The sequence below is a fragment of the Lathyrus oleraceus genome, chromosome 6, assembly GCF_024323335.1.
Source record: "Lathyrus oleraceus cultivar Zhongwan6 chromosome 6, CAAS_Psat_ZW6_1.0, whole genome shotgun sequence".
Classification (NCBI taxonomy): Eukaryota; Viridiplantae; Streptophyta; class Magnoliopsida; order Fabales; family Fabaceae; genus Lathyrus; species Lathyrus oleraceus.
In genome coordinates, this window is record NC_066584.1 from 7,240,924 (window position 1) to 7,255,936 (window position 15,013).

Here is a 15,013-nt window from a genome sequence, read left to right on the forward strand (position 1 = left end):
TTTCTATTCAATAAGGCGAGAGGCATTTGGTACGCCTATCTATGAACTTTTTTAAAAGTGTTTTGTTTGCATCTTCTAGCAAAGCAAAGAACTCATAAAGCGGGACCCGTCTTTTAAAACTGATGAATCATAAAATTGACAATATAAATGTTGGATCATCAAAGAGGAATCCTTGTTTCTCTTAAAGGTAATATGAATTATGGATCTTTAAAGAGGAATCCTCACAACCTTTAGAAATAATGTGAAATTTGGATCCTAAAAAGGAATCATTATTGCCTTAGAGGAAATATGAATGTTAGGTCCTAAAAGAGAAATCATTATCGCCCTCAGAGGCGATATGAATATTGGATTCTTAAAGAGTAATTTGTGTCACCCTTAGAAGCAATATGAATGTTGGATCCTCAAAAAGGAATCATTGTCACTCTTAGAGGAAATATGAATATTGGATCATCAAAGAAAACTCATTGCTTCCCTTAGAGGCAATATGTATGTTAGATCCTCAAACAGGAATTTTTGTCACCCTTATAGGCAATATGAATGTTGGATCCTCAAAGAGGAATCCTTGTCCCCTTCAGAGGAAATATCAATTTCGGATCCTCAAGGAGGAATCCTTGTCGCCTTTAGAGGATCCATTTATGCCCTCATATGCAATACGTTTGTTGGAACATCATTGAAGGATCATTGCCGAAAGAAACTCAAGCAATGCTTGAGGGACTCACCCTATCAATAAGTATATGTGGTCCATGCGACATGAAAGACGAATGTCAAAGAAGTAATTCCAAAAAATCTATAAGGGATGAAAAGATAAATAACAAACAAAAGGTGCACATGCAAAAAGCATCAAATGATACAACACTTGAGGGACTCATCCTCTAAAGCAACACTTGAGGGACTTGTCTGCGAACAAGGGTCAAAGAGTTAGAAAAGCTTCCCTTTACGAAGTCTCTCTCGAGGGACTTGACTGTCTAAGTCTCACCCACGAGTAATTACCTTCCCTTAGAATTAAATCACTTTATTATTTCCAATACTTCGTGCTTGACGAACTGTGTATTGAGATATTTTCGTTGGGCCTCAGGGAAGATAATCCAAGGTTAATGCCACATGCTACCTGAAGTTGCGTCCCTAGTTGCCCAGTATTCGCAATTACTCATCCATATTAGGCTTGAGTCAACTTGTCTCTCACTCGCTTATTAAAATGTTGGGAATAACGTATCTTTGAACATTAACGGGATAGAAAAATCAATCAACGAAGAAAACCATGTTTCCCATAATTATAGGAGTAAAAAGGCTTCAATGCATCCCACGCTTACGAGGGAAGAGAAAAAATAACCACTCATTGGGTCTAAAGATCCAAACCCAAAAGATCTCTATAAATATCTCAATCTTATGTTTGAGAAGAGATTTATCCCCCTGTGTGAGCTAGCTCTAAACACCATCAACAACCCTAAATTTCATAGACAATCCTTCAAGTATATATCTATCTCCGTTATACTACTTTTAGCAATTACAATATAAAATTTTCAATATTATGAAAAATGATCCATATAATCGATCTCATTTAATGAGATATGATTTAATTATTATTGTATATGAAATTTACAATGAGGTTTATAATTAATATTCCATCAATAATTATAAGTGTCTATAATAATTAAAATTGTCTCTAAATATATGTCTCATTATTATTATTATTATTATTATTATTATTATTATTATTATTATTATTATCATGAAATATAATCTTAATTTATATAATTAACTTACTTTTTTCTTTAAGATATATTATTAGTTTATCTTAAAATATAAAAATTTAATATCAAAAATATCAAAAAAAAATCTTGTATTTTTATCTTATTAGTTTATCTTATTTTTTTTTCTTATTAGTTTATCTTAAAATATACAAATTTTAAGAAATATGATTTTGTTATAACACTTATCCAGAGTCCTAGTTAACCAAAATTTGTCATTCTAGCTGTAGAAGCCACCGCCCAAAAACTATATCTAATGTTAATAGAGTATTTGTTTTGCATAATTTACTTTATGAATTGGAGCATCACTGACATTGAATTAGTATTGTCTCATTATTGTTACGATAATGGGGATTAAATATTAGTGGTCTTACCCTAGATGCATTTATTTGAGCTATGATGCAAAATCCATTATGCACTAATGTCATCCCAAATGTTGGGTTACTAGGTTTAGGTGTCAACAATGTGTTTTATCTTTTTCGACTGTGTGTCAACAATATGTTAGGTCATACCAAAATTGCAAGCAATATGGGAGGCAGTCACAAGAAAGAAGAGACTCTATATGTTGTCTTTTACTAGGGAAGGTTAAATGAAAAGATGTCACCTACATTTATTAGAACATTTGTGATAAACTATTTTTGCAAATAAAAGAAATGTTAATTTCTGTTATTTCGCACATATGTTAAGAAATTTATTATGGAAATATTCATCTTATATTTTGTATATTTAATTTTTAAATCTGATTAAGAATTTTAAATAAAAAAATATTATATGACATAATATTTTTTAAAGAAATTAATTATTTATATTTTGAGTATATTGAATATACTGAAAAGTTATTTTAGTGTATTCAATCACTAACATAATTTACTTTTATATTTTCAGTATATTAAATATACTGAAATTAGTTATTTATATTCTCATGACATCTATTTATCCTCATGGTCCTGCCCAAATAAAATCTTCTATTTTATTTTTAAAAAAATAAAATCTCTTATTTTATTTTTAAAAAAATAAAATCTCTTATTTTATTTTTCAACGTCACATATTTTATAGCATCAATTACTTTTTTAAATAAAGAATGAAAAAAAAAATCTTCCTCATACATTGGACGTATATATAAATGGACGAAACCTTCCTCAAAATCTCAAGAGTCTTTAAAATCTCTTCAATAGTACTTTACTCTTGCATCTTCATTTTTATCAATGGCTCTTAGAAAACTCTTTACAAAGCGTCTTTTAGAAGGTGTCAAAACGACGCCGTCCCTTCAACAAACCATAGTTTCTCCAAACATTACCAAAACTAACTTCCACCGCGAGTATCTCTCTTCTCCGGATTCCATCAACCGAGGCGTTTTCCGGCGGTTTCTTCCCCGGAGATCCGTGCACCACTCCGACACAGCGAAGCTTCCGGACTTTCTGTCACTTCCAGTCGGAGAAAAACTCAGGGAGAAACTCAAAGGTATCAACAATGTTACTGGAACCGGAGATCATTTTAGTCTTGGTGATCTCAGTTTTCTGCCATTGTCGGCTCCGGGGACCGTCACCGGAAGTGAAATAACAGTTGAAGACGCGAGGAAAATTCTGAGAGCTTCGCAAATGGAGAAGGTGAAGGCGAAACTGAGAGACATTCCGGAAAACACGGTTTCTTACTCGGAGTTCTTGCGGGTTTGCTTTGAATCCTCTCAAAATCACGAGCAAGGGGATGAGTTTGCAAAGATTTTGGATGAATCTGGAAACGTCATCGTTTTAGGGAACATTGTTTTTCTCAGGCCAGAACAGGTACTTTCAGTTTCTTTCTTTCTTTCTTTAACTATATATTCGTATTTTCATAACTGTTGTTAACTGAATATGCTTTTTTTTTAGTCTTATATAATTTTATTGATTGAAGTTAAATCATGGTAATTGTGCATATTTAGATTTTACTAGTTAGCGTATCCTTTTGATTTTCAATTAAATATACATTTTATTTTTATTTTCTGACAATAACCAAACATGCATGCAAAAATAGAAATGTTCCGAGGATTGAAAAGATTAAAAAATTGACATTTTAATATTTGATATTTTCATTATTACTTTTTGTTTATAATATATTTTATCCCCTTTAAAATTAGTACGGTACTGTAAAGATTTTGCATAGAGATTAAAAAATTAGCCTTGCTAATATATTCTCTACTATTATAATGACTTGTTTTTGGACACTATTATTATATAAAATTATAAGTTTTAAAATTTTGTCTTTAGTAAATTTAATTTTAAGAATTCGTAGATATTAAAAAAATAATTAACTTTAAATAATACATAAACCAAGGATATTAAGTAAAAGATTTGACATGGGAAGAATCATTCAATAAAGATAGTTGCTGGACTTATCTAATTGATTCTTTCACCTATGTAATCCTTATTTCATGGGAGAAAGTAAACGGCGGCACAAGTTTTAAGGGAATTGAAATGAATAAGTCCTAACTTTAGTTTTTAGTTCTTCTCTGGGGAGGGACTTATCTAATTGATTCTTCTGTATATAGTTTTATGGTTTTTTGTGTTATCTTTCTCATTACACCAAAAACTGTGTGTGACACCTGCCTTACCTACCCACCCCTTCCACCTCTGCATTGCCTGCAACTAACTGCCTATACTTTTCTGCCTCACTCTGTCCCTACTAACTAGTTTTGGACCATCAAACAGCCACAAAACTAAATTCTTTTTTCAACATATTATATATATTTTTTATTACAGGTTGCAAAATCAATTGAGAATCTAATACATCAATCAATAGCCAGCCCAAACGATCCAAGAAGAAAGGAGCTAGAGAATATGGAGAAGCAAAAAGCAATCATTGATGATAAAGCAAAAGCCCAAGTCCAAACTGAGCTTTATTGTGGACTTGGCTTTTTAACTATCCAAACACTTGGGTTCATGAGACTCACTTTTTGGGAGCTAAGCTGGGATGTTATGGAACCCATATGTTTCTTTGTTACTTCCTTACACTTTGCTATGGCGTATATGTTCTTCATCAGGACTTCAACTGAACCAACGTTTCAAGGATACTTCCATCGGAGATTTACTGCCAAACAAGAATGTCTCATGAAGAAATACAACTTTGATGCTCGTAGATATAGTGAGCTCTGCAAAGTTTGTTATCCAAGTAATCATGGTGGTGCAAAAGCTGAAAGTTTTTCTCCACCTATCAACAATGCTGCTGAAGAGACAGTTCTAAGAGCCTTGTATCGTTGAAGAATGGTGTCTTAACTAGTTGTAATGTTTAGATAGATTTTTTATATTATCGATGAGCCGAATGTAACCCTTTTATCTTAACATGATGGTTCAACTACTGGTGTGAATAACCTATGTTTAGGTTTTTAAGCGGTGTTTTACTAACTTGTTACTCTTTTTAAGTTTCTCTTTTTGATTTAATTGTCAAGTTCTTTAAATCATTAGTATGCAGAATCGGTGTGTTCGATTACACCATTAAAACTTGATTTATATGAGTTCTGTTTTTTAATTTTTGTGTAATATTGCTCAAGATTGATTTGGATATTGTTGAGTTTGGCCAAATATACAAGTCTGTCATTTATTTTCGTAATCAATTAATATACTGCATGTTTGAGATTGTTGTTTAACTTCAAATTATGTGGCGGCCGACCAGAATGTCGACGGTGCAGGAAACATGGATGCGAAAGTCCTACAACGAGCGGTCACGACACCAACACCTTCGAAGAAAATTCTTAGAGTTTGATGGATGGAAAAACTCTGATAAAACAACGGTGCAATTATGGCACAGTCACAAGTACTAACGGTGCAATTGTCTCTGTTTCTTTATATAGTCTCAACTTTTGTTTTTTTATTCAAATTTCTTATCAACAACTCAATATCTCCTTATACAGTGCAACCATGCATAAATTATTGGTTAAAAGGTGTATTAAGAAAAAGCTTAGAGAAGAATCACCATTAAGTTTAGAGCTTTGATTTTTTTTTTCACCATTGCATCAATATAATTTATCCAACTACCAAAAAACTATTAAAATCTAAAGTATTCAAGACCTGAACGGAAAAGTTTCAATTAAGAGTGTCAAAAACTTTCTTGTGAACCTCAAGTGTGATGCTTTGATCTTTATGCATTTTTCTCTTGTGAATGAGTGTGCTTGCAAAGACACTGTGATGTCAAAGTAAAGTAAAATGTATGCATATAGATGATTTTAAGAGTGGAGTAATGACTAGTCATATTCGAGGAATGAACCCCAATTTACAAGTACGTTGCAGTTATTGCTATTTCCACTACGATGATCATTGAGATGTAGTGTTACTTTAGCGTACTAAATATCGAGATATGCGGTGGTCCCTATATGATTTAAATATGCTTCTTAATGCTTAGAGCGATAAATGAACACGGGTGCTACACAATCCCTTATTTGTGGACATGCTAGTCTCATGAGATGACTTCACAGGTAAGTCTTTAGCGCTACATTTAATCTTTGTAATTAGATTTGTTTGTTTATTGTGACACGAACTTATTTACAAAATTATCTATGATATATTTGTATTAAGTCTTTTATATCTATACTATTATTGTGTCTAAGCTATCTACATTCATCATAACTCTTTGTCTTTTGAACACTTTGACCTACACTCTCTTTATCATGATGTATGTAATCTGATTCTCAGTTTTACAGTGTTCCACATTCATCTTTTCATCTGCTACCTCCTCTCGAAGATAATGGAACCTCATTTCAATGTACTTGCTTCGACCATGTGTTATTGGATTCTTCTCCAGATTGATAACTGACATGTTGTCGATCTTCATGATAATTTCTCCATGACTCTTCGTTGTTATCTCTTCGACCAGATTCACCGTCCACGCTGCTTGACATGCACAAAGGGAAGCAACTATGTATTCTACTTCGCACGACGATAATGCCACTACTGGCTCCTTTCTCGAACTCCAAGCAACTGGTGCACCACCTAGCATAAACACATAGCTCGCTGTGGATTTTCGATCTTCAGCATCACTACACCAACTTGAGTTAGTGTATCTCACTAATTTGTATTCTTTTCCTTCATCAGTTGCAGGAAACAAAATGCCATAGTCAAGAGTTCCTTTCAGATACCTTAGTATCCTCTTCGTCGCTGCTAGATATGATACATTTGGCTTCTGCATGAATCTACTCACCGTACCTACATTGTATGCTAAGTCAGGCCTTATATGATAAAGGTACCGAAGTGACCCAATAAGTCTTATATATTGGGTTGGGTCGACATCATCTTCATCTGAGTCTTTCGACAATTGTAATTTGGGCTCAGCTGGAGTTGAAGTTGGGTTGCAATCTTGCATCTCAAATCTCTTGAGTATTTCGCCTGCATACCTTATTTTGTGCATCATCAAACCTCTACCACTCTTGTAGAATTCGATGCCAAGGAAGAATGAAATGTCACCCAAATCTGACATTTCGAATTCCTTGTCGAGATCAACTTTGAAGTCTTCAATCTCCTTCTTGCAGCTACCTGTTTTCAACAGGTCATCGACATAGAGGCATAATATAAGCAATTCATTCTTGCTTCTTCTTACATATACTCCATGTTCATATTTGCGCTTCATGAATTTCTTCTCCCTTAGAAAGCCATCTATCTTCTTGTTCCAAGCTTTTGGAGCTTGTTTAAGTTCGTACAAGGTTTTATGCAGCCTGTACACCTTTCTTTCTTCGCCTTGTTTCACAAACCCAGCTGGTTGTGCAACATAAACTTCTTCTTCTAAGGGGCGATTAAGGAATGCACATTTCACATTCATCTGACACATCTGCTAGTTGTTCATGTTTGCTAGACCAACAACCAACCTGGTTGTTTCGATCCTAGAAACAGGTGCAAAAACTTCATCGAAGTCGATTCCTTCTTTCTAATTAAATCCTTTCCCCATAAGCCTTGCCTTGTGTCGAGTCACTTCTCCTTTGGGATTCAGCTTCACCTTGTATACTCACTTCACATTGATTGCCTTCTTGTCTTAGGGCAATTTGACAAGTGACCAGGTGTTGTTGACTTCGATTGACTTCGGCTCTTCGTCCATTACTTTCATCCACTTTGAATCTTTCAATGTCTCAGATGCATTGACAGGTTCGATATCTGCGTAGAAAACATAGTGTACCAGCCCACCTTCTTCATTGACCATATCATCTGATGTAATCACACATTCTTGCAATCTTGCATGCATGTGTCTTATTCTTTGAGGTCTGATTGTGCTTGCTTCACCTCTGACTTCTTCATGTCGAACTTCTCTTTCGACTTCACTAGATAGTTCATCACAAAAGATTCTCACTGAATCCTTCTTAACATTCTCAGTCCAGTCCCATTCTCTAAGCTCATCTATGATCACGTCCCTGCTAATCACCACTTGCTTATTCACTGGGTCGAATAACTTGTATCCTCTAATCGAATGATATCCTATCAGGATCATCTGATTCGACTTGTCATCAAGTTTTCTTCTCAACTAATCTGGGACATGTCTATGTGCTATATATCCAAACACCTTCAGATTACTCAAGTTAGGCTTGACATCAGACCAACATTCTTTTGGCGTGATTCCTTATAGCTTCTTCGTCGGACATTTGTTCAAGATATATGTCACAGTCGACACAGCTTCTCCCTATAATTCTTTGGGTAGATACTTGTCTTTCAACATACTTCTAACCATATTCATAATGGTTCTATTCTTCCTTTCTGCGACTCCGTTCTGTTGTGGAGTGTAGGGTGGCACCACTCATGCACAATCCCTTCTTTCACACATAATACATCGAAGTATTTCGACATATATTCTCCACCACCATCAGTCCTCAAAATCTTGATCTTTCGACCGCTCTATCTTTCGACCATAGATTTAAACTTGGCAAATACCTCGATCACTTCACTTTTCTTCTTGATCAGGTAAGACCACAGTTTTCGACTGAAATCATCTATGAATGTAACAAAGTATTTGTTACCTTCAATCGAATCCACCTGGAGAGGACCACATACACCAGAGTATATGACTTCAAGAATTGCGTTCGACCTGCTTCTTGCATCCTTACTGAAGTTATTCTTATGTTGCTTCGCCTGCACACATTCTTCACACACTTCGTTTGGAATGTCGATTTCTGGTAATCCTGAAACCATATTTCTTCTCTTCAGATCTTTGATGTCTTTGAAATTGAGATGGCTAAGTCTATAATGTCATATTCATTCATCTCTTCTGGTTGCTGTTGCAAGGCACTTATGCTCCATCACATTTAGTTCAATATTAAAGGTTCTATTCTGAGACATTGGAACCTTAAAGATCAACCTTCCATTTGAGTCGAGAACTCTCATCATCTTGTCTTTGATCGGCACTCTGTAGTTCTTTTTGACTAACTTCCCTATGTTGAGCAAATTGCTCTTCTTGCCTGGTATGTACAACACCTTCAGCTGCTAGAGTGTTCTCATTTGCAAATTTCACCATGTTCTTCATTGAGGGTTTTATGTTGACACACCAATCTTTCCTTCCAGACATGTGTGATGAGCATCCTGAGTCCAAGTACCACTAGTCCTTGAATCTCTCTTCATCTCTTATTGTAACCATCAACAATGTCTCTTCTTCTTCATGTTTTGCCAGCTTTGCATAAGTTTCTTGAGTCTTCTGCTTTTCTGGACAATCACTAGAAAAGTGACCATACTTCTGACAATTGTAACACTAAATGCGACTTTTGTCTGGATTTTGACACTACCTCTTCCTCTACCTGTAACATCACCTCTTTGGTTGCCTTAGTTATATGGTTTTCTTTGATTCGACCAGTTTCCTTCTTGCTGATCTCGACCAGCCGAATTGTTGTAGCCTCCTCTGCCTTTATTGTCATTCCAGCTTCCTTTGCATTTTCTTTCTTTTGCTGATTGAGCCTGCAAAGTCATATCACTCTTCGACTTTCCTACAACTCTTTCATCCATTATTTGTTCATGAGATTCAAGCGTCCCTTGAAGCTCTTCCTTTGTCCGTTTTGACAAATCCTTCGACTCTTCTATGGCTACTACCATGTGGCCGAACTTTGGAGCCAACGACCTCAAGATCTTTCCAACAACAGATCTTAATGTCAACACTTCTCCACATACCTTCATTTGATTCATCAATTTCGTAACTTTGGTGAAGAAATCAGTTATGCTTTCATTGTCTTCCATTTGAAGCAATTCATACATTCTTTTGTGAGTTTGTAACCTCACCTCTTTCACCTTCTCCTCACCTCTTAACGATTTCTCCAGAATTTCCCATGCTTCTTTCGCTAACTCTGCATCACTAACCTTTTCAAAGTTATCTGCATCAACATATTGATGAATTATAAAGAGAGCTTTATAATCTTTCTTCCTCAATTCTTTATGTGCATCCTTTCCTTGATCTACCGCGTCTTCTGCAAGCGTTGCTACTCCTTCCTTCACAAGATCCCAAAGATCTTGATAACATAACACAACCTTTATCTGCTTGCACCAATTCTCATAATTGTTGTTCTTGAGAATATGAAGATTTGCTGGAAAATGCCTGTTTGGATGATTCGTTGCCATGATGACTTTCTTCCAACAAATTGATTAAATCGGAGCTCTTGATACCAGATGTGGAAAATCCACCAAAATCTATGGAGAATTTCAATAAATCTTGATGAACAAGATTATTATCACCCACACAATAATAATGAAAAGAACAATGGAGAAAGAAAGAGAGTAAAGAATGATGAAGGAGAAGAAGAATTAAATTCTGCAGAGTTTCTCTCTGCCCACAAGTTGTGGAAAACTTCTTATTCACTTTGCAACTGTAAAATACTGTGAATACAATGTTATGAATACTTTATTCACTTCATTACAAGAATATGGGTTACTCCCTCTATTTATAGATTTAGGTTAACTTAGACCTCAAGCCAAAGCCCAAAACTATAAAATCCTGAAATAGCTAACACTACTAAAATAGGCGTAAGTCGAAATCCCGTGTGAAGCAACATGCTTCGACACTTCGACATACTAACACAACTCAACCCCATAGGTGGTTCGACACTTCCTTGCTTCTGCCGAGCAACCTACTTCGACACAAGGAATTACAATTCAACAAAAGCAACATCATTCTTTTCCATTCACTTTTTAAGATATTTTTTTAAATAATCATTTTTTTCAAGAATAATACGAAAATAATCACAATTTTAAAGTATTTATCAGACTCTGATACCATTTGTTAGGGGATTTTTTCTTCACTATATAGCATTAAACATTATGAGATTTCTTTTTTTAGAGCAACACATTTGTGAGAGACACACCATATATTCACCTAAAACCTTAAGGTAATAGGTGAGTGAATTCTCTCACTTATAAATGCTCAAGTATTCATATTTCCAACCAATGTGGGACTATTACCTACACTACTCACACTTGATACATTCTCAACACTCCTCCTCAAATATGAGTCCATAATCCCCCGCCCAATGAAAGTTAGTCTTACTTCCACAAACTTTTGTACTGCACATAACGTTTCTTATTCACCACACTGGAGTTGTTGACACTCTTCAACAGAATGTTTCTTATTAACCACACTGACGTCATTGAATTTTTATACAAGTAACTTGGTCCCTTTCTCGAACCAAAGGCTCATGATACCATTTGTTGGGGGAGTTTTTCACTAGGGAGCATTGAACATTATGAGACTTCTTCTTTTTAGAGCAACACCTTTGTGAGAGACACACCAATACTCCCTAGTGAAAAACTCCTCCAACAAATATAACAATTTTTCAAAAAAATGAACCAAGGTTCCATTTGTTATGGCGCATGCATTGATCAATTTGTACTCAGGCACCACTTCAATTGTCGTATGCATGCAAAATGTAAGAGCATGTACCACTGCAATTGGCGCATGCATGTAAAATCTAGGAGCATGCGTCACTGCAATTGACGCATGCATGTGGCTACTCTTTATTTTTTTACATGCATGCGCCAATTGCAGTGGTACATGCTCCTACATTTTACATGCATGCGTCAATTGTAGTGACACATGCTCCTATATTTTATATGCTTTTATATGCATGCGCCAATTGGAGTGGCACATGCTTCTATATTTTACATGCATGCGTCAATTGCAGTGGCGCATCCTTCTATATTTTACATGCATGTGTCAATTGTAATGACATATGCTCCAACAAGCATGGTTAGTTTGATAAATAAATTAAAAACATAATTATTTTAATATATAATTTTAAAAAGTTGATTATTTAAAAAAAACACTTCTTAACACCAATTAACTCGTAATACCAATTATCTCGTAATAATTTATAATTTTCCTTTCCTTTTTAAATATACATTTTTGGTATATTAATATTTTGCAGTTCAATATTTAAATATTTATTTTATTTATTATAAAATATTTGTGATAAAATATAACATATTTTTATAAGTGGTTTGATCTATTATTATTTTTATATAGAAAAATATATTGTTTAATTTTATTATATAATAATATTAAAATTTTAGCAAAATTAATATTATTTTTAATTATTTTTTATAATTATTTAGATAATAAATTAAATTAATAAGTTAAAATATTTTTAAATAATCTGATTTGGGTTACTTTAGCTTAGTGCAATTTTTATAAAATTTTATAATTTGTATAATTAATTTGAAAAATTAATTCGATTTTTTTCGCAACACTATATCAACTCTAGGAAAATATTGAGGTTCTTACAACAATGTCTCAAAATTATGAGGGTCTCATAATTTTAAGAATATATTTTAAATGTTTATATATTTTGTCATATGGTTATAATTGTTTTAGTAATTAGTGAGATTTTACAAAAATGAATGGTTACAATCTATTTTCTTATTTTACAACTTTAATTTTTAATTTTTAGTTGTTTTTTAATTAAAACAGTTCGATATTAATATTGAAGTTAAAAAGTAAATGCATAACATTGAAATATTTATAGATCATTTTTTTAATTTATAATATTATTTATATTTTAAATAAAATATATTTTTTAAATTATTTTTATTTTATTTATTAGGGACTAATTTTTAAAATTGAAAAAGGATCTTCAAATTGTATGAGACGACTATGTCTTTAATGTAAAGTTAAAATTGTATTTATTTTCGTAATTAAATATTTAAAAAATTATTATACGATTAAAATTCAAGATTAATTATTCAGTTTTTTTAGATATCCATTTTTATTATTAGTATTAGGGTCTCTTGAAAATCAAGACTGACTCTGATGATTTTACACCGGTTTTTTAAAAAAATTAATAAAAACTTATAGATTTTAAAAAATCGGTAAAAGTTCATTAGATTTTTCAAATATTTGATAAAAACTCATAAATTCCTTTAAAATCCAGTTTAAAAAATTATAAAATTGTCCAAAAATCTAATAAGAACTCAAAAAAATTCCAAATATCTGACTTTCCTAATAATGAGTAGGATATAAACTAAATTTTTAGATATGCTTTTTTTTCTAAACTTTGAATGAGAGAGCTTTGCAGTATTTCCGTTATCATGTTATGTGTATCATTATTCACCTGAAAAATCACTTTTATTGTTAAAACTAAATTGCAGGCGTACAGCAAAAACTGTTGGGGGTATAGATAGCAACTTTCTTATTTTTAAGCCTAAAGCCCATTCATCGGTATTTTGAGCCTTGAGGTGGGTTAGGTCCAACCATAGAGATGTAGCTGAATTATGTTTGACAGTTGAAGCTTGATCCTTTTTATTTTTCACAAAAATGTAATTTTGAAGTTACTAATTCTTAATTAAGACGAAATATAATTTTGTTGGACTCCATGAGGAGACTCGAGTTTAAAAGAGATGAGATAATCATGAGAATTTAACATGTCACCCTCTACGTCGGACATATCTACAATATACGTGCTTTTATTGTTATATTATTTTCTAAAGTTACCGATTTTCATAAAGTATGAATACGTATCTGAAATTTCAAAATCATATTGGAAATTTTGTGAAAATATACAAAAATACTAATAATTTCACAAAGAACATTAATAATTTTTGTTTTATATGAAAAAATACCGTTTTTTTTATTTTCGATATATATTGTAATTTTTATATCGAAAATTTTAAATTTTTTGGTGTAAATAAAAAATTTTCGGAAAATTTTGTAAAATCGGGTAGAAATTAAGGTATTGAATATTTTTTACATTAATAGCCCGATAAAATATATACATAAAATGGAAATGTGCTACGTATAAGAATACAAAACAAATAAGGATGACTTCTCAACTTCGTCTTCTCAGTGTCTAATGTGTCCTGCATATGCTGTTTCTCATGTTTTTGCATCTTCAATACAGTTTTGCCGTCAACGATCAATGACGGGAGACAATGGGTAATCATGTTTCAACTTTACTTGAACTCAATGATTGTTTTTGACAAAGTCAACGACAATGATTTTATTCCTTTGGTCAAAACAAAAACAAATATGTCTTTATAAGGTGTCAACCATGTTTCACTAGTATACTTAACAAATAAAGGAATATCAGCACAAACAATCTCGAAGTGCTTCAAGTGTTCCACAAACTCAGTCTCTTTATTTGAATACATATTGTTGTTCCATAGATCAATGATGTGTTCTTGTCTTTCTGATTTAACATACTCCTTACACTTCATACTAACATTTTTTTAATATGGAATGAACACAACAAATGAGTTGAATTTGGAAACATAACTTCCATGGTATTCATCAGCGCAAGTTCTTTGTTTGTCACCATAACCTTTGGTAGCAATTTCTCGGAAGAGAACAACTCTTTGAGATTCTCTAGTGCTAATGTGAACTTCTCCTTTCTTTCATATTCCAAATAGGTAAAGCCAACCGAAAACGGAAACTTCGTTGACGTAACACCAATAATCTCAAGTAGTGGCAGGCGATACATGTAGGATGATGATGCACATTCACTAATCAACAACTGATCAACAATCAAATAAATTAAAATCTCCATTTTAAATGTGTGGTAGCCATTACCTATTTGTTTTATATGTGCAATAAAAAATGACACCAAATGAAATATATTCAACAACTTCACTGAATAAGGATGTGTCTAAAATATATCATCAATAACATTTGAGTCGTCCCTATTTCTAGTCCAGCACATGTATTTCTCTCCATGAATAAGACTCAACAACATTTAAATTTCCATCAATGGACTTCTCTTGCTCGTATTGTATATAGCTCTAACTTTATACACTTCGGTAACAGTCGCGGGGTTTTCTAGACCTTTGTCTTTCAAAGCAACAATTATGTACCTT

At 33.1% G+C, this 15,013-nt stretch overlaps 1 protein-coding gene across 1 annotated transcript; it reads left to right on the forward strand.

Moving 5' to 3' along the window:
* The first annotated feature begins 2,868 nt into the window (after positions 1-2,868).
* LOC127092033 (calcium uniporter protein 4, mitochondrial) lies at positions 2,869-5,125 on the forward strand. Its single transcript, XM_051030804.1, has 2 exons — positions 2,869-3,529; positions 4,484-5,125. Exons 1-2 carry the CDS (start codon positions 2,954-2,956, stop codon positions 4,979-4,981), a joined length of 1,074 nt encoding a protein of 357 aa, XP_050886761.1. The 5' UTR covers positions 2,869-2,953; the 3' UTR covers positions 4,982-5,125.
* Positions 5,126-15,013: the final 9,888 nt, after the last annotated feature.

Bases quoted from the DNA above. Each gene is read 5' to 3' on its own strand.
- LOC127092033 (XM_051030804.1), top strand. From the start codon at position 2,954: ATGGCTCTTAGAAAACTCTTTACAAAGCGTCTTTTAGAAGGTGTCAAA. The intron at 3,530-4,483 runs GTACTTTCAGTT...TTTTTATTACAG, and splicing joins TTTTTCTCAGGCCAGAACAG to GTTGCAAAATCAATTGAGAA.